The 23,816-nt window shown below is 45.2% G+C and overlaps 1 protein-coding gene across 1 annotated transcript; it reads right to left on the bottom strand.

Moving 5' to 3' along the window:
• Positions 1–1,976: 1,976 nt before the first annotated feature.
• Positions 1,977–23,809, bottom strand: LOC118378125 (complement C3-like; the record flags this gene model as incomplete). The annotated part of the gene is given in 33 exon segments (XM_052507482.1): positions 1,977–3,058; positions 3,205–3,352; positions 3,505–3,585; positions 5,825–5,908; positions 6,011–6,100; positions 8,343–8,448; positions 8,844–8,933; positions 9,592–9,679; positions 9,841–9,892; positions 10,009–10,099; positions 10,237–10,296; positions 10,458–10,610; positions 10,787–10,950; positions 11,070–11,223; positions 12,214–12,330; positions 12,472–12,505; positions 12,507–12,629; positions 13,530–13,559; positions 13,561–13,807; positions 14,066–14,152; positions 14,259–14,325; positions 14,473–14,682; positions 15,446–15,585; positions 15,986–16,015; positions 16,018–16,070; positions 17,144–17,343; positions 17,738–17,885; positions 18,251–18,368; positions 18,567–18,626; positions 21,432–21,610; positions 21,714–21,843; positions 21,996–22,064; positions 23,656–23,809. Coding segments are annotated over 33 exon segments (3,693 nt in total), but the record flags the coding sequence as incomplete, so codon positions are not given.
• Positions 23,810–23,816: the final 7 nt, after the last annotated feature.

Here is a 23,816-nt window from a genome sequence, read left to right as displayed (position 1 = left end):
CTCTATCTCTCTTTCATTATATTTTTCTCTCTCATTGTATTTATCTCTTATATTTATCTCTCATTGTATTTATCTCCCTCATTGTATTTATCGCTCATTATGTTTCTCTCTCTCATTGTATTTATCTCTTATATTTATCTCTCATTGTATTTATCTCCTCATTGTATTTATCTCTCCACCTCACTGTATTTATCGCTCATTATATTTCTCTCTTTATTTCTCTCATTGTATTTATCTCTTATATGTATCTCTCATTGTATTTATCTCTCCATCTCTCCATCCCTTTGTATTTCTCTCATTGTATTTCTCTCTTATATGTATTTCTCCATCTCTCTCTCATTGTCAATCTCTCTCTCTCTCATTGTATTTCTCTCCATCTCTCTCATTGTATTTCTCTCCATCTCTCTCATTGTTGTATTTCTCTCCATCTCTCTCATTGTATTTCTCTCCATCTCTCTCATTGTATTTCTCTCTCCATTTCTGTCATTGTATTTCTCTCCATCTCTCTCTCTCCATTGTATTTCTCTCCATCTCTCTCATTGTATTTCTCTCCATCTCTCTCATTGTATTTCTCTCCATTTCTGTATTTCATTGTATTTCTCTTCATCTCTCTCATTGTATTTCTCTCCATTTCTGTCATTGTATTTCTCTTCATCTCTCTCATTGTATTTCTCTCCATCTCTCTCATTGTATTTCTCTCATCTCTCATTGTATTTCTCTCCATCTCTCTCATTGTATTTCTCTCCATCTCTCTTGTATTTCTCTCTCATTGTATTTCTCTCCATCTCTCTCATTTCTATTTCATTGTATTTCTCCATCTCATTGTATTTCTCATTGTATTTCTCTCATTGTCTCTCTCATTGTATTTCTCTCCATCTCTCATTGTATTTCTCTCCATCTCTCTTGTATTTCATTGTATTTCTCTCCATCTCTCTCATTGTATTTCTCTCATTGTATCTCTCTCTCTCTTGTATTTCTCTCCATCTCTCTCATTGTATTTCTCTCCTCTCATCTCTCTCTCTCTCATTGTATTTCTCTCCTATCTATCTCTCATTGTATTTCTCTCCATTTCTCTCCATCTCTCTCATTGTATTTCTCTCCATCTATTGTATTTCTCATCTGTATTTCTCCATCTATCTCATTGTATTTCTCTCATTGTATTTCTCTCCATCTATCTCTCCATTGTATTTCTCTCCATTTCTCTCATTGTATTTCTCTCCATCTCTCTCATTGTATTGTCTTTCTCCCATCTCTCTCATTGTATTTCTCTCATTGTATTTCTCTCCATCTCTCTCATTGTATTTCTCTCATTGTATTTCTCTCCATCTCTCTCATTGTATTTCTCTCCATCTCTCTCATTGTATTTCTCTCCATCTCTCTCATTGTATTTCTCTCCATCTCTCTCATTGTATTTCTCTCCATCTCTCTCATTGTATTTCTCTCCATCTCTCTCATTGTATTTCTCTCCATCTCTCTCTCTCCAATTGTAGGCCTTTTTCTCTCCCTTTCTCAATGCAGGACTACATCCCATTATCTGATACAGAAGCAGTGAAATATCCCCCTGAGCAAATGCTACTGTGTGTAAGTCACTCTGTGTGTACCCACTACGCATGCAATGCCAGTGTGTGTGCGTGTGTGTACACTACCAACGCTATACCAACATTTGTGACCAGCTGTGTGACCAGCTGCCCATTACCAGACCTTCCTATTTAGATGATGTAGGGCACACACACATTTTAGAGGCAGCAGAAAATCCCATGGAAATCATGAGTCATTGCTATGGCGATAGCATTTCAAAAGTAGACTGATATTCTGTTATTTGAAGTTAGTTTACATACTGTTGGCCTACCTATATGTCATTGATATTAGTACTTGACCTGCGTGTGTTCCTGTGTGTGAGAGAGAGTGAGTGTGTGAGTGCAAGAACTATAGCAGCATTATTTACAATATAATACCCCAAGAATACTTCAATCAACCCAACCACAACACATCAATTTATTTTCTTAGAGCAGAATATGGGTTGATCATTATGTTTGCAAATCTGTGGCAACGATGGGAATAAAGTACTGCAATCTACAACACGGGCAAGTAATCAAACTGTATGAGAAAGAGAAGGCTGTGAATAATTCAAAACTCAATACAGGGTTTGTACTGAGAATCTCCCTGGTGTTCTGTATTCTGTTATTGTACTGAGAATCTCCCTGGTGTTCTGTATTCTGTTATTGTACTGAGAATCTCCCTGGTGTTCTGTATTCTGTTATTGTACTGAGAATCTCCCTGGTGTTCTGTATTCTGTTATTGTACTGAGAATCTCCCTGGTGTTCTGTATTCTGTTATTGTACTGAGAATCTCCCTGGTGTTCTGTATTCTGTTATTGTACAGAGAATCTCCCTGGTGTTCTGTATTCTGTTATTGTACTGAGAATCTCCCTGGTGTTCTGTATTCTATTATTGTACTGAGAATCTCCCTGGTGTTCTGTATTCTGTTATTCTCTCTATGTGGAACATCCAGGAACACTAATGCATTCTACACAGTAGTGAGACAATATTCCACTGCACCGAGTGCCACCTGAGCGAGTTCCCATCGTGTGAGTGTGTGTGTTGTGATTGTATGCCATATCAAGTAGCCCTGGCTGTGCCGAATCGCTGAGCTCCCAGTAACACAATCCTAGACCCACCCAGGCTTAACACCAGTCTGTCATGTTTTTACGCTTTCTAATTCTAATGTCCATTTTCCTCTAATGGTTACCATGGTGATTATACAACAGAGCAGTATATGTCGACTGCATGGCTCAAATGGTGACAGTTTCTGCTGAACCAGTGCATCCAGAGGTGTAAAGCTACATGGCAGCTCATAGGCAAAGTGTGAGTGAGTGAGTGAGTGAGTGAGTGAGTGAGTGAGTGAGTGAGTGAGTGAGTGAGTCTATTTAAACCGACATCCCTTCTCTGAGAGGTCCTTGCTGAAGTTGTCCAGCTCTGTGCACCTGGCATCACTAGCACACTCTGTTGAGGTGGGCCAACGCTCTACCCAGGCATCCTTGCCCAGCATGTATGTGGCACTGAGAGAGAGAGAGAGAGAAAGAAGAGGGAAAGAAGATAGAAAATAACCCCTTTAGGCAGATATTAACATTAACTTTATTGCTCTGACTTGCTTTGTCTTTCCAGTACTATAAGTCCATTATAACATGTCACTGCCTCTCCCCACCTGTTGGTGGAGCTGTCCTTGTACCAGAGGTCAGTTTTTGGCCCCATGATGAGGTAGTCTGTACCCTCCTTCAGGTCCAGACCTCCTCTACAGCCAGCATGGGACAGGAAGACCTTAGTGTCACCCACACTGACCCCCTCCTCCACTCCTAGAGAGAGAGGGGAGGGAGGGGCGGGGGGAGGGAGGGAGGGAGAAACAGAGTTAACCATGTTTGAACTAACTCAGCATCACATTCTGAAACAAAGATGGTAAGGAGAGATGGGTAGAGGACAGAAGGACTAGATGACATAAGATGCTTACCTATTTTTATAACCTGTGTGATCTTCATCTCATATCTGTCATACTGACTCTGGCTGACACTCAGGACCTTGGCCTTGTACACTGGAGGACAGACGTGTGAGAATCGTCAGAACAGCAAAATACACTCTACTCAATCAATGATATGATACACTTGACTGTCCCCAAGGAACAATTTGACTAAGACACTTAAAGAATGAAGCGTTAGATGATAGTTTTACCTCTGACAGACAACATTCATTTATAGCTGTACCTTATACTGTACATGGTATAGTGTTGTCTCAGTGTGACAGATTTACAGATCTATAATGCATATAACATGTCTATATGTCTATAATGCCTATAACATGTCTATAATCTCTATAACATGCCTATATGTCTATAATGTCTATAACATGCCTATTACATGTCTATAAAATGCCTATAACATGTCTATAAATTATTATAACATGTCCATGTCGATAAGATGTATATAGTGCCTATAAAATGTCTATAAATGCTTATAACATGTCTATGTCTATAAGATGTATATAGTGCCTATAACATGTCTATAATTTATATAGCCTGTCTATAACGTTCAGAAAATATCTATAACGTCTATAACATGTCTATAATGCTTATAACATGTCATTAACATGTATATAATCTCTATACCATGCATACAATGCATATAACACGTCTATAACATGTCTATAATCTTCAGAACATATCTATAACATGTCTATAATCTTCAGAACATATCTATAACATGTATATAACATGTCTAAAGTGTCTAGCTATAATGCCTATAACATGTCTATAATCTCTATAACATGCCTATAACGTGTCTACAATGACTATAACATGTCTATAAGGTCTATAACATGCATACAATGCATATAACACGTCTATAACATGTCTATAATCTTCAGAACATATCTATAACATGTATATAATGCCTATAACACGTCTAAAATATGTTTATAATGCCTATAAAATGTATGTCTATAACATGTTTATAACATGTCTAAAGTGTCTAGCATGTCTATAATGCCTATAACATGTCTATAATCTCTATAACATGCATATAACGTGTCTACAATGACTATAACATGTCTATAAGGTCTATAACATGCATACAATGCCTATAACACTTCTATAACATGTCTATAATGTTCAGAACATCTCTATAACATGTCTATAATGCCTATAACATGTCTATAACGTATATAACATGTCTATGTCTATAACACATCTATAACATGTCTATAATGTTCAGAACATCTCTATAACGCCTATAACATGTCTATAACATATATAACATGTCTATGTCTATAACACATCTATAACATGTCTATAATGCCTATAACATGTCTATAATGCCTATAACATGTCTGTCTATAACATGCCTATAACATCCCTATAATGCCTATAATATTCATAACATGCCTATAATATTCGTATAACATGCCTATAATGCCTATAACATGTCCATAACATGTCTATAATGTTCAGAACATCTCTATAACATGTCTATAATGCCTATAACATGTCTGTCTATAACATGCCTATAATATTCCTATAACATGCCTATAATATTCCTATAACATGCCTATAATGCCTATAACATGTCCATAACATGCCTATAACATGCCTACAATGCCTAAAATATTCATATAACATGCCTATAACATGTCTATAATGCCTATAATGTCTATAATCATATAACATGTCTATAATGCCTATAATATTCATATAACATGTCTATAATGCCTATAATATTCATATAACATGTCTATAACGTATATAACATGTCTATGTCTATAACACATCTATAACATGTCTATAATGCCTATAACATGTCTGTCTATAACATGCCTATAACATGCCTATAATATTCCTATAACATGTGTATAATGCCTATAACATGTCTATAATGCCTATAACATGTCTATAATGCCTATAACATGACTATAACATGCCTATAATATCCCTATAACATGTCTATTTTTTATTTTTATTTCACCTTTATTTAACCAGGTAGGCTAGTTGAGAACAAGTTCTCATTTGCATGTCTATAATGCCTATAATATTCATATAACATGTCTATAATCTCTATAACATGTCTATAATAACATTCTATAACATGCTACAACATGTATATAATGCCGATAACATGTCTGTCTATAACATGCCTATAATGCCTATAACATTCCTATAACATGTCTATAACATGTCAATAATGCCTATAACATTCCTATAACAAGTCTATAACATCTACAACATGTATATAATGTCTATAACATGTGTATTATATTCTATAGTGAAAACAGATATAGCATACCGTGGTATAATCCTTTGCATGCGTGGTCCTCTCGTGCTCCATAGGGGACTGGATCGGTTAGGGTCTTAGACACACAGCAATCACCTAATAGGAGAGAGACACACATCATTATCACACACACACATGTATGGCACACACAAACACACACACACACACGCACACACACACACACAAACACACACTCACCCTGTGTACAGCGACATATATTGTTCCTGCAGATCTGTGAGAGTTCGTCCTTGTCCTCTTTGGGGCTGTAGAAGCGACTGCAGCGGTGGTCTGATAGAGAGACACCTGCTATGTTAACATTTCTCCACCAGACAGAGAGAAATGATCAACTCCAATGTTTACAATAGCTTCTCTTGTTCGAGGGCATATGAAATATGGTCAAAACAAACCATAGACCTACCATAGACCATACCTGGGTTGTAGTACTCATAGACAGTATCTACCTGGGTTGTAGTACTTAGACAGTAGACAGTAAGCAGTATCTACCTGGGTTGTAGTACTCATAGACAGTAACAGTATCTACCTGGGTAGTACTCATAGACAGTACTCTACCTGGGTTGTAGTACTCAGTAGACAGTATCTACCTGGGTTGTAGTACTCATAGACAGTGACAGTATCTACCTGGTTGTAGTACTCATAGACAGTATCTACCTGGGTTGTAGTACAGTATCTACCTGGGTTGTAGTACTCATAGACAGTATCTACCTGCAGTATCTACCTGGGTTGTAGTACTCATAGACAGTAGACAGTATCTACCTGGGTTGTAGTACTCATAGACAGTAGCAGTATCTACCTGGGTTGTAGTACTCATAGACAGTAGCAGTATCTACCTGGGTTGTAGTACTCATAGACAGTGACAGTATCTACCTGGGTTGTAGTACTCATAGACAGTATCTACCTGGGTTGTAGTACTCATAGACAGTATCTACCTGGGTTGTAGTACAGTATCTACCTGGGTTGTAGTATTCGTAGACAGTAACAGTATCCACCTGGTTGTAGTACTCAGTGACAGACAGTGACAGTATCTACCTGGGTTGTAGTACTCATAGACAGTATAGACAGTATCTACCTGGGTTGTAGTACTCATAGACAGTATCTACCTGGGTTGTAGTACTCATAGTACTCATAGACAGTATCTACCTGGGTTGTGTAGTACCTGGGTTGTAGTACTCATAGACAGTATCTACAGTAACAGTATCTACCTGGGTTGTAGTACTATCTACCTGGGTTAGTACTCATAGACAGTATCTACCTGGGTTACTCATAGTACTCCTGTAGACAGTATCTACCTGGGTTGTAGTACTCATAGACAGTATCTACCTGGGTTGTAGTACTCATAGACAGTAGCAGTATCTACCTGGGTTGTAGTACTCATAGACAGTGACAGTATCTACCTGGGTTGTAGTACTCATAGACAGTATCTACCTGGGTTGTAGTACCCTGGGTTGTAGTACTCATAGACAGTACTACCTGGGTTGTAGTACAGTCAGAGTGACAGTATCTACCTGGGTTGTAGTACTCATAGACAGTATCTACCTGGGTTGTAGTACTCATAGACAGACAGTATCTACCTGGGTTGTAGTACTCATAGACAGTATCTACCTGGGTTGTAGTACTCATAGACAGTAGACAGTAAGACAGTATCTACCTGGGTTGTAGTACTACCTGGGTTGTAGACAGTGACAGTATCTACCTGGGTTGTAGTACCTGGGTTGTAGACAGTATCTACCTGGGTTGTAGTATTCAGTAGACAGTATCTACCTGGGTTGTAGTACTCATAGACAGTGACAGTATCTACCTGGGTTGTAGTACTCGTAGACAGTATCTACCTGGGTTGTAGACAGTATCTACCTGGGTTGTAGTACTCATAGACAGTATCTACCTGGGTTGTAGTACTCATAGACAGTATCTACCTGGGTTGTAGTATAGACAGTATCTACCTGGGTTGTAGTACAGTACAGTATCAGTATCTCACCTGGGTTGTAGTAGACAGTATCTGGGTTGTAGACAGTAGACAGTATCTACCTGGGTTGTAGTACTCCTGGGTAGACAGTATCTACCTGGGTTGTAGTACTCATAGACAGTATCTACCTGGGTTGTAGTACTATAGACAGTATCTGGGTTGTAGTACTCATAGACAGTATCTACCTGGGTTGTAGTACTCATAGACAGTATCTACCTGGGTTGTAGTACTCATAGACAGTAACAGTATCCACCTGGTTGTAGTACTCGTAGACAGTATCTACCTGACAGACAGTATCTACCTGGGTTGTAGTACTCATAGACAGTAGACAGTATCTACCTGGGTTGTAGTACTCATAGACAGTATCTACCTGGGTTGTAGTACTCATAGACAGTATCTACCTGGGTTGTAGTACTTCATAGACAGTAACAGTATCATAGACACCTGGTTGTAGTACTCATAGACAGTAGACAGTGACAGTATCTACCTGGGTTGTAGTACTCGTAGACAGTATCTACCTGGGTTGTAGTACTCGTAGACAGTATCTACCTGGGTTGTAGTACTCATAGACAGTGACAGATGAAGGTTGGAGGAGTCCCACTTTGAACGTCTGCTGCAGTCGGAAGATGATGGTCTCAGTCTCCTTGTTGGACACCTGGTAGCACAGGTAGACCACAGAAGAGCACAATGAAGCTACCTCCGGACACTGACCTAAGAACAGTTTTGAGTTAATAGTTTGCCTTTTACCTTTAAGATTTGGGGAGGGAAAGCTGATCCAAAATCTGTGCCTACAGGCGACAGACAACCTCAACCCAGACAGAGTGAAAAAGTATGACCAGTCAACTTCTAGGGTTGACGTGGTAACGCTGGTCTCTCTACGTTCAGGTCATAGAAATAGAATGAGATTCTATTGAGATTCTATTCCTATGGTTCCAGTATCTTGAACAGGTGAATGATGAAAAGGAAGTTACCCCTTGACACTGATCTAAGATCCCACCAAAAAGTTAGGATTTCTGGGAGGATAAGCTGATCCCAGATCTGTTCTGGTACCTTGAAGAGGTGGATGATGAGGGAGCCTCTGTCACTCAGGTTGTCCACTATCTGGAAGTTGTTGATGTAACGGTCCACTGAGTTGGTCAGCTGGAGGCAAACACAAAAACAAACAAACATTTTCAATATGCACACGGTCACAATAAGCTACACTTAAACACACGCAGTCGAAATCAAGTTGGACATTGAGTCAAAGACCAGACATGCAGTTAGACAGCCATCTAGTGGAGCCAGATGAACATTACAAGTTGATTAAAGGGATAATTCACCTTAGTTACATATCTGTTTCCTTACCCTGTAAGCAGTCTATGGACAAGGTATGACAGCAATCCATGCTTTGATTTAGTTTCCCTAACACTGTTTCCAAATGCATATGTGGCACAAATCCCCTTTAGCGTTTAGCATTTGTGGCGCAAATCTCATTAAAGTAATGGGTCCGATATTAACTTTTTTTGGCATCATGTTCAAATCCTCTGTAAGTGACTTTGTTGAGCTTCACAATAAGTGTTAGATACTTTCCGATGATTTGGATACGATGAGCACAACAAATAAAACATATCGGTCCCATGACTTGAATTGGACTTGTGCTACACCTGCTAAAACGTTAGCATCTGGAAACAGTGCCAGAGAAATAAAACCAAAGCATGGTTTCTGTCATAACTTGTCCATCGACGGCTGACAGGGTAAGGAAACCAAGGTGTAACTTAGTAATTGGGGTGAACTGTCCCTTTAACGTGGGTTCCAGTACCATCTCCAGATCTTCATTCTCTGGGACGAACCCAGTAGGAAGACTGATGTCCAGAACAACCATCCTGACCTCCCTTAGTCCCAGTGCCCTGGAGGAAGGAAATAGAGAGAATAGTAGAATGAAGAGGAAGATGGAATGAAAAAGTAGAGACTCAAGTGTTATCCAATAACAGTAAGTCCCCTAGTGTATTTCAGAGAGGGGACCAAAGGAGAGTAGTACTGTACTGTCTATAGTACTGTATAACCTCACCTGACATTAATAGTGATCGTGTAGGACTTCTCTGCATCTGGTGGAGGCTTTTCTGTCAATGGGGTTAAAAAAAACATTGAGTTTAAGATTTGAGACTGGGATTGAGACTAAGATTGAGATTAAGATTAAGATACAAATGGAGATTGAGAGCTGGCTGGATTAACCTACCACTAGATTCTGCGATGGTCACGTCCAAATCAAAGTTCTTGCAGCTGCTCTTCTCATGCACCTCAGGGAGCTCGTTGTAGTAGGTCACCACCTAGGTCAGAGGTCATTAGACCAGGAAGTGACAACACAAACAAATATGACATCATACATCAATGTGACAAAATGATCATAGACTAGCTCTACTATCATGCATCGACTAATGGCCATAGACATGTGTTGTGGTCATACCTCTAGTATACCTTGTCCCTTCCCTTTGGCCTCCACTCTGAATCCCTGGTCTATAGGAGCCTGAGTGAAAACCCCACAGAAGAGGGGAGATGGTGAAAGAGGAACATGATACATCATGGTTCCTACACCTAGGCCACATATTTGACATAAGATACAGGTAGGTTGGGAGAGAAGAAATGGTGAAAGAGAGAGAGAGGAAGAGAGAACAGCATCCCTCCTACCCTGGAGGAGCGTGCCACGTAGGAGGTCCTGGGGTCGAAGTGGTAGCGCTGGTCGCTGCGGCCCTGGATGCTCAGGTCCACCTGGAGACTCAGGTCATTGGGAGGTTTCTTTATCAGGTACCCAGACAGACCCTGCAGAACAACCATGGTGGGCTGGGGGAGAGACAGGAAGCAGAGAGATTATAAAATATGTACTGGATTGTGTGGAGATCCAAATGGCGGAGGGCAACAAACTGGACTGGCTAGTGACAACCTGCAATAACACTGTTGACATAAACTCAGCTCACTGACATCATGCAATACTCGTTTCCAATGATGTCACTCAGTACCTGGGTGGATCCGTAGCCCCCGCCCCTGCGGCGCTGCTCATTGAGCCACTGGAAAGGTGCGGCGGCTTCAGTCATGTGACGACTCTTAACCAGGGCTAGCAGGGCGTAGCCCGTCGCTTCCAGAGTGAACAGGCGGTTCTCACTGTCTGGCCAATGGGTACCGTCTGGAGGAGGGGAGAGAGGGAGGAAGGAGAGAGGGAGGAGAGGGGGAGAGAATAACAGTGAAGCACAGCAGAGAATAGAGAGGGGAGAGAGAAACAGAGACAGACAGACATTTCCCTACCTGGAGAGGCAGCTTTGAGTAGCAGGGTTTTTAAGAACATTGAAGGTGTCTCGTCAACCAGAGACAGAGCGTAGGCAGAGATGGCCAGAGAGTAGGGCCTCTTCAGACTACCATACGTGCTCCTCAGATAGTTGGCAGCATTCTGGATCCCATTCTAATACAATACAATAGAATACAACTTCACTGTCTATCCATTAGTTTGGTGGCTTATTAATTCCATTCTTATATGAGCAGAGGGATAAAGAATAAACCTGATTTTAACACAAGAGTCGGCAGAAAAGCCCCATTTCCCAACACCGACATGCCATTTACACCGGTTGGATTAATGGTCAGCCATGGCGCATGCAAACGTAGCGTGATAACAGGTCGGCCAACGAAATACAAGATCCACCAGGGGAGTCAGGTAAAAAGGCATCCTACTCACAGATGACTAACTTACTTCTAACTGGGGCATCAGGTAGCCTAGTGGTTAGAGCGTTGGGCCAGTAACCCAAAGGTTGCTAGATCGAATACCCCAGCTGACAAGGTAAAAATCTGTCGCTTTGGCCTCCCGGGTGGCGCAGTGGTTAAGGGCGCTGTACTGCAGCGCCAGCTGTGCCACCAGAGACTCTGGGTTTGCGCCCAGGCTCTGTCGTGACCGGGAGTTCCGTGGGGCGACGCACAATTGGCCTAGCGTCTTCCGGGTTAGGGAGGGTTTGGCCAGTAGGGATATCCTTGTCTCATCGCGCACCAGCGACTCCTGTGGCAGGCTGGGCGCAGTGCACAGAGTTTCCTCCGACACATTGGTGCGGCTGGCTTCCGGGTTGGATGCGCTCTGTGTTAAGAAGCAGTGCAGCTTGGTTGGGTTGTGTATCGGAGGACGCATGACTTTCAACCTTCGTCTCTCCCAAGCCCGTATGGGAGTTGTAGCGGTGAGACAAGATAGTAGCTACTAAACAATTGGACACCACGAAATTGGGGAGAAAAGGGGTAAAATTCAACAACAAAAAACAAAACAAAATCGGTCGTTTTGCCCCTGAACAACCCACATTGTAAATAAGAATTTGTTCTTAACTGACTTGCCTAGTTAAATAAATGAAAATAAATAACTGACTTATCTCCCGTCCCAATATAACAGTTTCTGCCGGTTCTGTGACCGGCTTACCTTGATGGTGTGGCCAGCTCCATTGCAGTTGAGTTCTGTACCCTTGGTGGCTTCAGTCATGGCTATCAGGACAAAGGCTGTCAGAGTGGACTGAGACTCTGCACCTTGTACTCCACCCTGGAGAAGAGAGAAGCTGTTATCAGACTTCAGTCCCAGATCTCTCCCTGTCTGTTAGAGTGTGAATGTGTGCGCACATCAGTCCATGTGTGTATATGTGCGCACGTGCTTCTGCATCCACCCGTGTGTGTCTCTTCTTACTGTCATAGTAGTAGTGTAGACAGGGTTGTCCTCTGAAAGATCCAGTGGTCTGCTGTTTGTTGTTGAGCAGGTAGAGGAGAGGACCACACACATCCTGTTCACTCACTCCTATCAGCTGACGAGCCATAGAGAACACCTTCACTACATACGCTGTGATCCTATAATGGATAGGGGAGAGGGGGAGAAAGAGATGGTGGGCAGGGAGAGGGAGAGAACGAGGGTGGTGGGGAAGAGGGGGTGGAGAAAGAAAGAGGGTGGGGGAAGGGAGAGGGGTGGAGGGAGAGGGGAGAAAGAGAGGGTGGGGGTGGGGGGAAGGGAGAGGGGTGGAGGGAGAGGGGGAGAAAGAGAGGGTGGGGGAAGGGAGAGGGGTGGAGGGAGAGGGGGAGAAAGAGAGGGTGGGGGGTGGGGGGAAGGGAGAGGGGTGGAGGGAGAGAAAGAGAGGGTGGGCAGGGAGAGAACGAGGGTGGTGGGGAAGGGAGAGGGGTGGAGGGAGAGGGGGAGAAAGAGAGGGTGGGGGGAAGGGAGAGGGGTGGAGGGAGAGGGGGAGAAAGAGAGGGTGGGGGGGAAGGGAGGGAGGGGTGGAGGGAGAGAAAGAGAGGGTGGGGAAGGGAGAGGGGTGGAGGGAGAGGGGAGAAAGAGAGGGTGGGGTGAAGGGAGAGAGGTGGAGGGAGAGGGGGAGAAAGAGAGGGTGGGGGAAGGGAGAGAGGTGGAGGGAGAGGGGGAGAAAGAGAGGGTGGGCAGGGAGAGAACGAGGGTGGTGGGGAAGGGAGAGGGGTGGAGGGAGAGGGGAGAAAGAGAGGGTTGGGGGAAGGGAGAGAGGTGGAGGGAGAGGTAGGAGAGGGTGGAGGAAGGGGGAGAGGTTGAGGCGGGAAAGAGAAGGTAGAGGGGAAGGGAGGGAGGTGCAGGGGGAGGGAGAGGAGAGGGAGACAGAAAGAGAGAGAGAAAGGGGAGAGGTAGAGAGAGAGGCTGTGAGGGTTACAAATACAATCCATTGTATTATTTGATTACTCTGTGATTGATACACATTCTTCTTCTTCTTCTATGTATTTGAACAATACCATGTGCTTGTGCCTTCATTCCTGTAGGGGGTAAGAGTCGTCTTTCTTCTTATACACCAGCTGCTTCTGGTAGCCTTTCTGTATGTAGTTCATGGCCTCCACCCTGCGTTGCACCCCTACAGCCTCCCAGTCGTTGGAATGGTCCAGGTAGACAGTGGCTATAAGAGGCAGGGTGATGCTGGCGAGGTTCTGTTCCACACAGCCACCAGGCATACGGATCAAAGAGGCCAGCGAGTCACCGCTGATACTGTTGTCTATGGTATCAGCCAACAGGTTACCTGGTGGGAGGAGCAGAGCAGAGTAGAGTAGAGTAGAGTAGAGTAGAGTAGAGTAGAGTAGAGTAGAGTAGAGTAGAGCAGAGTATAGAATAGAATAGAATAGAATAGAATAGAATGGAAGGAATGGAATAGAATAGGTTATATGTCCACACAGCTGCTTTGGCTTCACAATGCCCATAACCAACCAAAGGGTTAGAGGCACCCGCCAGCCACCATTTCTGTCTAATAACGTAAACCTCGTTTCTCAGTTAGGCCTACCCCTGATGTTGATGAATGTCTCTGGTTGAGAGTTTGGAACCAGGGAGCCCAGCTCCACTTTGTTCACCTCCACTACCTGCCTCCCATCTGGGGGGAAACATAGTAAGAAGACTTAGTAAAGGTTGTTTCTAAAGGAGACATGGTAATGGTAAGCAGTAGGGTTAGAGATGATGAGTGTCTTAGTTCTGCTCACCATTCCCTCCCTTGGCAGAAGGATTCAATACAAAACTCTGCACTTTAGTCTTCTGCACTCCTTCCACCTGTTACAGGGTTTTGAAAACAGCTTTGAGATACCGGTCCTTGTATCTTAGCTAAGGACACTGATTCACAGTCGCTATATATATTTTATTTATTTTATTATTATTTTTTTTATATTTTTTAAACTAACATCTGAAATAGTCACCCACCACCACGCGTAGCTTCTTCTTGACCCCGTCGCTACCCATAAACCCTTTGGCCATGGCAAGGACCTCCAGTAGCATCTCTCCGGCCTTGAGCGGTATGATGGTGTAGGGAACCACCAGGGACGAGCTGCCCTTCAACCTCACCTCCTGGGTGTGTTTCCCATTGAACGCCACACTGCACATGTCCTCTGTCTTCAGTAGCACCACCTTAACCTGGGTTGAGTAGAGGAGGAAACGGAGATGATCAAGACACAAAATGGCTGACAGTAATGGGAGGGTTAGGAGGGTTAAGACACAAAATGGCTGAAAGTAATGGGAGGGTTAGGAGGGTTAAGACACAAAATGGCTGAAAGTAATGGGAGGGTTAGGAGGGTTAAGACACAAAATGGCTGACAGTAATGGGAGGGTTTGGAAGGTTAAGACACAAAATGGCTGACAGTAATGGGAGGGTTAGGAGGGTTAAGACACAAAATGGCTGAAAGTAATGGGAGGGTTAGGAGGGTTAAGACACAAAATGGCTGAAAGTAATGGGAGGGTTAGGAGGGTTAAGACACAAAATGGCTGACAGTAATGGGAGGGTTTGGAAGGTTAAGACACAAAATGGCTGACAGTAATGGGAGGGTTAGGAGGGTTAAGACACAAAATGGCTGAAAGTAATGGGAGGGTTAGGAGGGTTAAGACACAAAATGGCTGACAGTAATGGGAGGGTTTGGAAGGTTAAGACACAGAATGGCTGACAGTAATGGGAGGGTTAGGAGGGTTAAGACACAAAATGGCTGACAGTAATGGGAGGGTTAGGAGGGTTAAGACACAAAATGGCTGACAGGAAGGGATCAGAGGAGAGCTAGCGGGTGGGAGTAGAGGAGTAGTAGGTAGATAGAGGTTTCCTCAGATATTAATTATTCAGCCTGATGGTTAAGGTTAAGGCTTGAGGATTAGATAGAAGTCATGGTTGAGAGGCCAGAGGTGAGCTTGCCTCCATGTCCTCGTTGCCATAGTTATGGAGCACAGCTTTGATCTCCACGTGTTCGTTCCTCGCCACTGAGTACGGCAGCTTCAGGTCCACGAAGAAACGCTTCCACGCACGCACGTTCCATGGCTCGGCTACGCAGAAACCTGGAATAAAAACAAAATGATTCTAATAAACAAACAACAGCAGGTGGTTGAGGACTTCATGCTTTAGTTAGAATGCTAGAATTGTACAGCTATAGGTTGTATTCCTCATATGGCACCAGTATCCCCACTAGAATATTACCTGGACTCCTCCTGGGAAATGACTGAATATGGGTACAGTGAGAGGAAGCCATTTTAGACCACTGAGAATTAGGCCCAATCGCAAATAGACCCCTTAAATCCTAAACCCTATGCACATGTGGTGATCTGATTGGACATGACAGGTGTTAGTGATATGGTAACAGTTCCACCTTGCCCTCTGATTGGTGTTTCACCTTGCCAACAAGGGCGTAGCACTTAGGGACTGGGACCATGGCTACCCCAGGGGAAGGGAAGGGTCTACCTGTTACAGGTGAGGAGCTGATGGCTAGTACCCCCACTGGGTGATCGTGTCTGGGAAGATGGATTCCACATGCAGCGTTGACAACCTGTAAGGAACAGACACAAACTAATGAATCCCATTGAGTTGACCTCTTGTAAGCTCAGCTTGTGGCATGAGCACAGTAAAACATTATCTTGAAGATAAATAGAGAGAGAGACTGGTGGATTGTGATCGATTGATGCCGTTGCCTAATGCAATGCTAACAGTGACACACGCACACACACACACACACACACACACACACACACACACACACACACACACACACACACACACACACACACACACACACACACACACACACACACACACACACACACACACACACACACACACACACACACACACACACACACATATCCCTGGGACAGTACACGATGGTGCAACAGTGTTTATTTTGGGGGGGGAATGAAAAAAGGCCAGGCTGTTTCTGATCTGTTAACCCAGCCAGTCTCAATGTGACCTCCAGTCCACTGTGGTGCAACTCTGGGGATTTACAGAGTAGGTTGTTTCATTTCAAAGGGATACTGTGAGATTCTGTCAATTTGCCCTTTTCTACTTCTCCAGAGTCTAATGAACTCGTGGATACCATTTCTGTGTCTCTATGTGCAGTATGAAGGAAGTTCTAGGTGGCTACCAGAGCGGCAGGTAGCCTAGTGGTTCGAGCGTTGGACTAGTAACCGAAAGGCTGCTAGATCAAATCCCCGAGCTGACACAAGGCAGTTAACCCACTGTTCCCACAGTGGCTGTCATTGAAAATAAGAATTTGTTCTTAACTGACTTGCCTTGTTAAATAAAGGTCAAATAAAAAAAACACAAATAAATAGGTAGTTTAGCAAGCCAATGATGACTGTAAGTCTACAGGTACACTAGCTTAATTGCCAGAACCTTGCAGTATCCCTTTAAGGGTGAGAGGGTGTGGCTTGGCATATTCCCCTTTCGACAAAACTGGTCAACCCTCATAGAAAGAGTTTTCCCTGGACAGGTCATGTGGTTAGGAAAAACTCCTGGCCCTACTCATAGGAAGTAGCCTGTTTCAAACCAAGTCTTAGCCTATGAGCAGGTAAACTGCTGTCCCCTTTCTATAAGGGGTGAGAAGACAGACACACATTCACTCACCCGTCTCTGCTGTCCTCAGGAACACTGGGCAGCGGCAGGTCTTTCCACAGCCATGACTCATAGAACTTAGACCTTACTATCACATCACTCTCCTCCATAAAGTCATCCTCCTCTTCCTCCTCCTCTTCCTCAGCAAAGACCCTCTCTGTCCTTCCAGAACAGGTTTGGATCCCATTATCACTGGAAGGCCCAATCTTTCTTCACCTGATGCCAAAAAATAAACATGTTTCAACTCTGTTTGATGGATGGGTGGATGAATCGATTGATTGATGGATTAATTGAGCAATCAATCATTTTGAGCTCAGTTCTCTGCTGTAACATACAGGGGCCACTTGGACGGAAGTTAGATCTGGTTAGAATGACCATGGTTAGACTCAACAGACTCAACTCAACTTAATTAACAACACCTACAGTGTTGTTTTCAAGACCACCTAAAGCGAGACCGATTCAAGACCAAGACCACCTAAAGTGAGACCGATTCGAGACCAAGACCACCTAAAGCGAGACCACCCGAGACCAAGACCACCTAAAGCGAGACCGATTCGAGACCAAGACCACCTAAAGAGACCAAGACCGGGAGGGGGAGACCAAGACCCGGGAGGGGGGAAGGGTCAAGACCGGGAGGGGGCGAGGGTCCAGACTAAGACCGGGAGGGGGCGAGGGTCCAGGACTAAGACCGGGAGGGGGCGAGGGGTCCAGGACTAAGACCAAGAAGACCGGGAGGGGGCGAGGGGGTCCAGGACTAAGACCGGAGGGGGGCGAGGAAGAGGGTCCAAGACTAAGACCGGGATGGGGGCGACTCCAAGACTAAGACCGGGAGGGGGTGAGGGGTCCCAAGACTAAGACCCGGGAGGGGGCCGAGGGGTCCAAGACCCGGGAGGGGGGGGTCCAAGACTAAGACCGGGGGGGGCGAAGGGTCCAAGACCAAGACTAAGACCGGGAGGGCGAGGGGTCCAGGACTAAGACCGGGACCGGGAGGGGACTAAGACCGGATGCGAGACCGGGATGGGGGCTAGGGGTCCAAGACTAAGACCGGAGAGGGGGCCGAGGGTCCAAGACTAAGACCGGGAGGGGGCGACCGGGGGGGGCGGGGTCCAAGACTAAGACCGGGGGGCCGAGGGGTCCAAGACTAAGAGGGGTCCAAGACTAAGACCGGGAGGGGGCCGCGAGGGGTCCAAGACTAAGACCGGGAGGGGGGGGTCCAAGACTAAGAACGGGTCCAAGACTAAGACCGGGAGGGGGGCGAGGGGTCAAGACTAAGACCGGGATCCAGGAAGACTAAGACCGGGAGGGGGGGGTCGAGGGGTCCAGGACTAAGACCGGGAGGGGGCCAAGACTAAGGGGAGGGCGAGGGTCCAAGACTAAGACCGGGAGGGGGGGGTCCAGGACTAGGGGAGGGGGGCGAGGGGTCCAGGACTAAGACCGGGAGGGGGCGAGGGGTCCAGGACTAAGACCGGGATGGGGGGGTCGAGGGGTCCAAGGACTAAGACCGGGAGGGGGCGAGGGGTCCAAGACTAAGACCGGGAGGGGGCGAGGGTCCAAGACTAAGACCGGGAGGGGGCGAGGGGTCCAAGACTAAGACCGGGAGGGGGGGGTCCAAGACTAAGGGGGAGGGGCGAGGGGTCCAAGACTAAGACCGGGAGGGGGGACGAAGGGGGGGTCCAAGACTAAGACCGGGAGGGGGCGAGGGGTCCAAGACTAAGACCGGGAGGGGGCGAGGGGTCCAAGACTAAGACCGGGAGGGGGGAGGGGTCCAAGACTAAGACCGGGAGGGCGAGAGGGTCCAAGACTAAGACCGGGAGGGGGGTCCAGGACTAAGACCAAGACTAAGACCGGGAGGGGGCGAGGGGTCCAAGACTAAGACCGGGATGGGGGCCCAGGAGGGGTCCAAGACTAAGACCGGGAGGGGGAGGGGTCCAAGACTAAGACCGGGTCCAAGACTAAGACCGGGAGGGGGGGGGTCGACTAAGGGGAGGGGGCGAGGGGTCAAGACTAAGACCGGGAGGGGGGCGAGGGGTCCAAGACTAAGACCGGGAGGGGGCGAGGGGTCCAAGACTAAGACCGGAGGGGGCGAGGGGTCCAAGACTAAGACCGGGAGGGGGGCGAAGGGTCCAGACTAAGACCGGGAGGGGGCGAGGGGGACTCCAAGACTAAGACCGGGAGGGGGCCAAGACTAAGACCGGGAGGGGGTGAGGGGGTCAAGACTAAGACCGGGAGGGGGCGAGGGGGGGCGAAGGGTCCTAAGACCGGGAGGGGCCGAGGGGTCCAAGACCCGAACCAGAAAAATGCAAATCCACCATAATAAGAGTTGAAAAAGTCCAGTATTTCTGTGTTCAGATTTCAGGACATTCTTTAGACATTCAGAATGGTGATAAATGCAGAGGACAGAAGTTATCACTAATCCAAACAGGTCCATGAGAAGACAAGTTTACCCTCGTCTCCCTTTACTAATCGTTAGCATACAACTGTCAAGCAATTTCCCACACTAGTTCCTACCAGCAAATCAAGGAAATCCTGCTGAGCACTGAAAAATATCCTCAAACCTGGTAGTGAAAGTAATGGACAGTCATTTTTACAAGTAAAGTAGGAACCCCAGGTTTCAATACGGGATGAGATATTCATGTGTCATGAAAGGAGTGTGTGGATATTTGGCCTGGCGAAGCTGTTTTACGTGCTGACTGGTGATGTGCAGTTTGCGAACAATTCATTATTTTTGAACGACTCTTTTGACTGACTCGAGTCATGATTCATTCATTTTAGTCGTTTGTTTGACCTGCTAATGCTGGCCGCAATGAACCCTACAGCAGGGTTAAGACACACTCTTCGCTCGGTGGCTCCAGAGAAGTGCTTTGACCACCAACTAACTGTCTGTCATATGGTGCAGGAAAATAGATCATGAGCATAGAGAAGAACAATACATGATTAGAACTGATAATGAATCACATGGTGCAAGAATAAGTGCAATTCATTGATTATTGAATGTTATGGATGCAGCTTTGTAGAATCAAAACACACAGACTCTGCTCAACAAACTCCAAACTCGAGAACAAATCTTTTGGATGCTGCAGTTTGCAAACGACTGCGCTCATCACCCCCATGGTAGAGTCACACAATGCATTCCGCCAAGACTCGTTCACAATATAGTCTGGGACGCCACAACTAGATCTCAAATGTACCAATAAAATCATCTGATTTGTATGCCTAGCAATCAACAAATGTACATGGCTTAAAGCACATGTTTACAAGTCTGTCACAAATGTCAGCTCCAATAAGCCCCCTTTGGTGAACGAAATGGGGCAGCAGATAGCCTAGCAGTTAAGAACATTGGGCCAGGAACAAAGGTCACAAAGGTCACCAGCAGATAGCCTTTGAATCCCAAAGGTCACCTGTTTGACTCAAGGTGAAACTAACGTTATGAACATTGCTACCTGTTTGAATCCCTGCCGACTAAGGGAACTACAAATGCCATGATGATCTGGACAAGACTGACGAAACGAGGCAAAGGTTACAATCTCTGGATTAGCTAAATGTAGTAATTAATAAATTGATAATGTTAGCAAAGGTGTCAGCTAGAGATGGCTTGCAGGGATTTGAAGTTTTGATAATTGGATGCCAATTAGCTGTAAAGTAAATAGAGCTGAATATATTGATAAAAGTCACCTTGTCCGAGAGAGATTTACACGGTTATCAAAATGTCATGCCAGGGTAAGACTACAGGAAACACAGCCCTTATTTTAAGTGTTTATGAAACACTGTGGAAAAATGAATGGTGGAAAACGATTGGAACCATTTCCATTTTTGTCAGCTAGGTTTTATGGTATTATGACACCCGCACTGTGAGGCTCTTAACAGTGACGCAAATGAACAAAATTAGTAGAAAGATGAGTTATTTTTGACTGAATGAGTGGGAAAGATCAGAGTCAGTAAAAGAGTCGAACATCCCACCACGAGCGCTACCACTGCTGACAATTATTGGTTTTGTTACTCTGCTGGTTTCAGCTGGCTGAACAAATGATGAGTCCTCATTGTTTCTGAGTCAAAATGTACCTGACACCGAGACAAGACTGATACACTCACAATGTATCTCCACACCGAGACAAGACTGGATACACTCACAATGTATCTCCACACCGAGACAAGACTGATACACTCACAATGTATCTCCACACCGAGACAAGACTGATACACCCTCACAATGTATCTCCACACCGGATTCGGGAACTACAACACTGCTGCCACAAACACCTAACAATTCATTAACCAGCTAGTCCATCATCATCAATGTTACCTCTTGAAATCCCATAATTGACAAATTGTTTGCTATGTATCTGGGGGGAAATGCGTCTGTCCAGGGTCAGCCTGAGTAGAGCTGTGGTGGTAGGCGGTATGGTGGTGGTGGGGGGTATGGTGGTGGTAGGGGGTAGTCTGGTGTCAAACTCCTCTCCCCTGTACTTGGAGCAGCAGTACCTGAAAGCGCCAAACAATTCTGTTCAGTGCACTTCAATTCAGCTCAACTCAACAACTCAATTCAACTCAACTCAGCTCAGCTCAATTGAACTCAACTCAGTACCTGAAGGCCTTGATACATTCCCATCCCTCAGTGATGTAGAGGGAGCGTCGGGTGCAGGAGTAAGGCATGGGGATCTCTCTCAGGCCATCCTTACAACACTGACGCAACAGCTTCTCTCTGTAGTGGTTCTCTGTGGGGAAGAGAGAGAGCTCAGAACCATCAATCTATCTATCAATCAATCAATCCATCCACCTTTCCATCAATAAATCAGTCCCCCACTCAATCAATGAATCATTCCATTCATCAACCAAAAATGAACATAGCACTTTTTCTGTCACTGACCCAGTAGAGTTCTGCGTTGCAACATCTCAGCAGAGCGCCTCCTTCTGGACCTCCCTGGGCACTGCATGCCTGCAGAAGAGATGGAAGGGAGGGAAACACAGGAATGGCAAACAACGAAATTAAACTGTTCTACAAACCAAGAAACACAGATGTCTATACCACTGGTCTGTCTTACTCAAACTCATGATTGGGCGACTCTGGAATGTTTTGCTTTAACTAATCTTCCCTGCAAGCTCACAGTAAACAAACAGAACATTGCAAACATGGCCTTTGGATGCCTGCAAAGCCCATGTAACCTAATTTAACTAGGCAAGTCAGTTAAGAACAAATTCTTATTTACAATGACGGCCTACCAAAAGGCAAAAAGGCCTCCTGTGGGAGCGGGGATTAAAATTAAAATGAGTTAAATATAAATATAGGACAAAACACACATCACGACAAGAGAGACAACATAACACTACATATAGAGACCTAAGACAACAACCATTAGAGGACGGTGTTACCCTCTTTCATCGTATCAACCATTAGAGGACTAGCGTTACCCTCTTTCCTCATTAACCAATCAGACGACTGACGTTACCCTCTTTCCCTCGTATTAACCATCAGGCGACTAGCGTTACCTCTTTCCTCGTATTAACCATCAGAGGACTGGCGTTACCCTCTTTCCCTCGTATTAACCATCAGAGGACTGATCTTTCTCGTTAACCATCAGACTCTTACCCTCTTTCTCGTATTAACCATCAGACAACTGCGACTGGCGTTACCCATCGTATTAACCATCAGACGACACTGACGTTACCCTCTTTTCATCGTTAACCATCAGAGGACTGATGTTACCCTCTTTCCTCGTATTAACAATCATAGGATATGACGTTACCCTCTTTCATCGTATTAACCATCAGAGGACTGACGTTACCCTCTTTCTCGTATTAACCATCAGAGGACTGACGTTACCCCCTTTCATCGTATTAACCATCAGAGGACTGACGTTACCCTCTTTCCTCGTATTAACCATCAGAGGACTGATGTTACCCTCTTTCATCGTATTAACCATCAGAGGACTGGCGTTACCCTCTTTCATGTTATTAACCATCAGAGGACTGGCGTTACCCTCTTTCCACCATTATTAACCATCAGAGGACTGATGTTACCCTCTTTCCTCGTATTAACCATCAGAGGACTGATGCTTTACCCTCTTCCTGTATTAACCATCAGAGGACTGATGTTGCCCTCTTTCCTCGTATTAACCATGCAGAGGACTGATGTTGCCACTCTTTCCTCGTATTATGCCATCAGAGGACTGGCGTTACCCTCTTTCCTCGTATTAACCATCAGAGGACTGATGTTACCCTCTTTCATCGTATTAACCATCAGAGGACTGACGTTACCCTCTTTCCTCGTATTAACCATCAGAGGACTGACGTTACCCTCTTTCCTCGTATTAACCATCAGAGGACTGACGTTACCCTCTTTCCTCGTATTAACCATCAGAGGACTGACGTTACCCTCTTTCATCGTATTAACCATCAGAGGACTGACGTTACCTCTTCCTCGTATTCATCAAAAGAAGGTGGCTCTTCGTCTGTCTGTCTGCGTTGTGTGCTACCTTGTCTAGAAGAGGTGGCTCTTCGTCTGTCTGTCTGTCTGCGTTGTGTGCTACCTTGTCTAGAAGAGGTGGCTCCACCAGTGTTAGAGTAAAACAGTAGTCCAGCGTCAGTGAAGACACCCATGCTGTTGCTGCCCCCACCGTGGGTACAGCCTATGTCCCCCCTTCCACCACCTGCCAGATCTGATGGGGGCACAAAGGAGTCAGAGGAGAGG

The sequence above is a fragment of the Oncorhynchus keta genome, unplaced genomic scaffold (genome assembly GCF_023373465.1).
Source record: "Oncorhynchus keta strain PuntledgeMale-10-30-2019 unplaced genomic scaffold, Oket_V2 Un_contig_29680_pilon_pilon, whole genome shotgun sequence".
Classification (NCBI taxonomy): Eukaryota; Metazoa; Chordata; class Actinopteri; order Salmoniformes; family Salmonidae; genus Oncorhynchus; species Oncorhynchus keta.
This window is presented reverse-complemented; position numbering and strand designations above follow the sequence as displayed.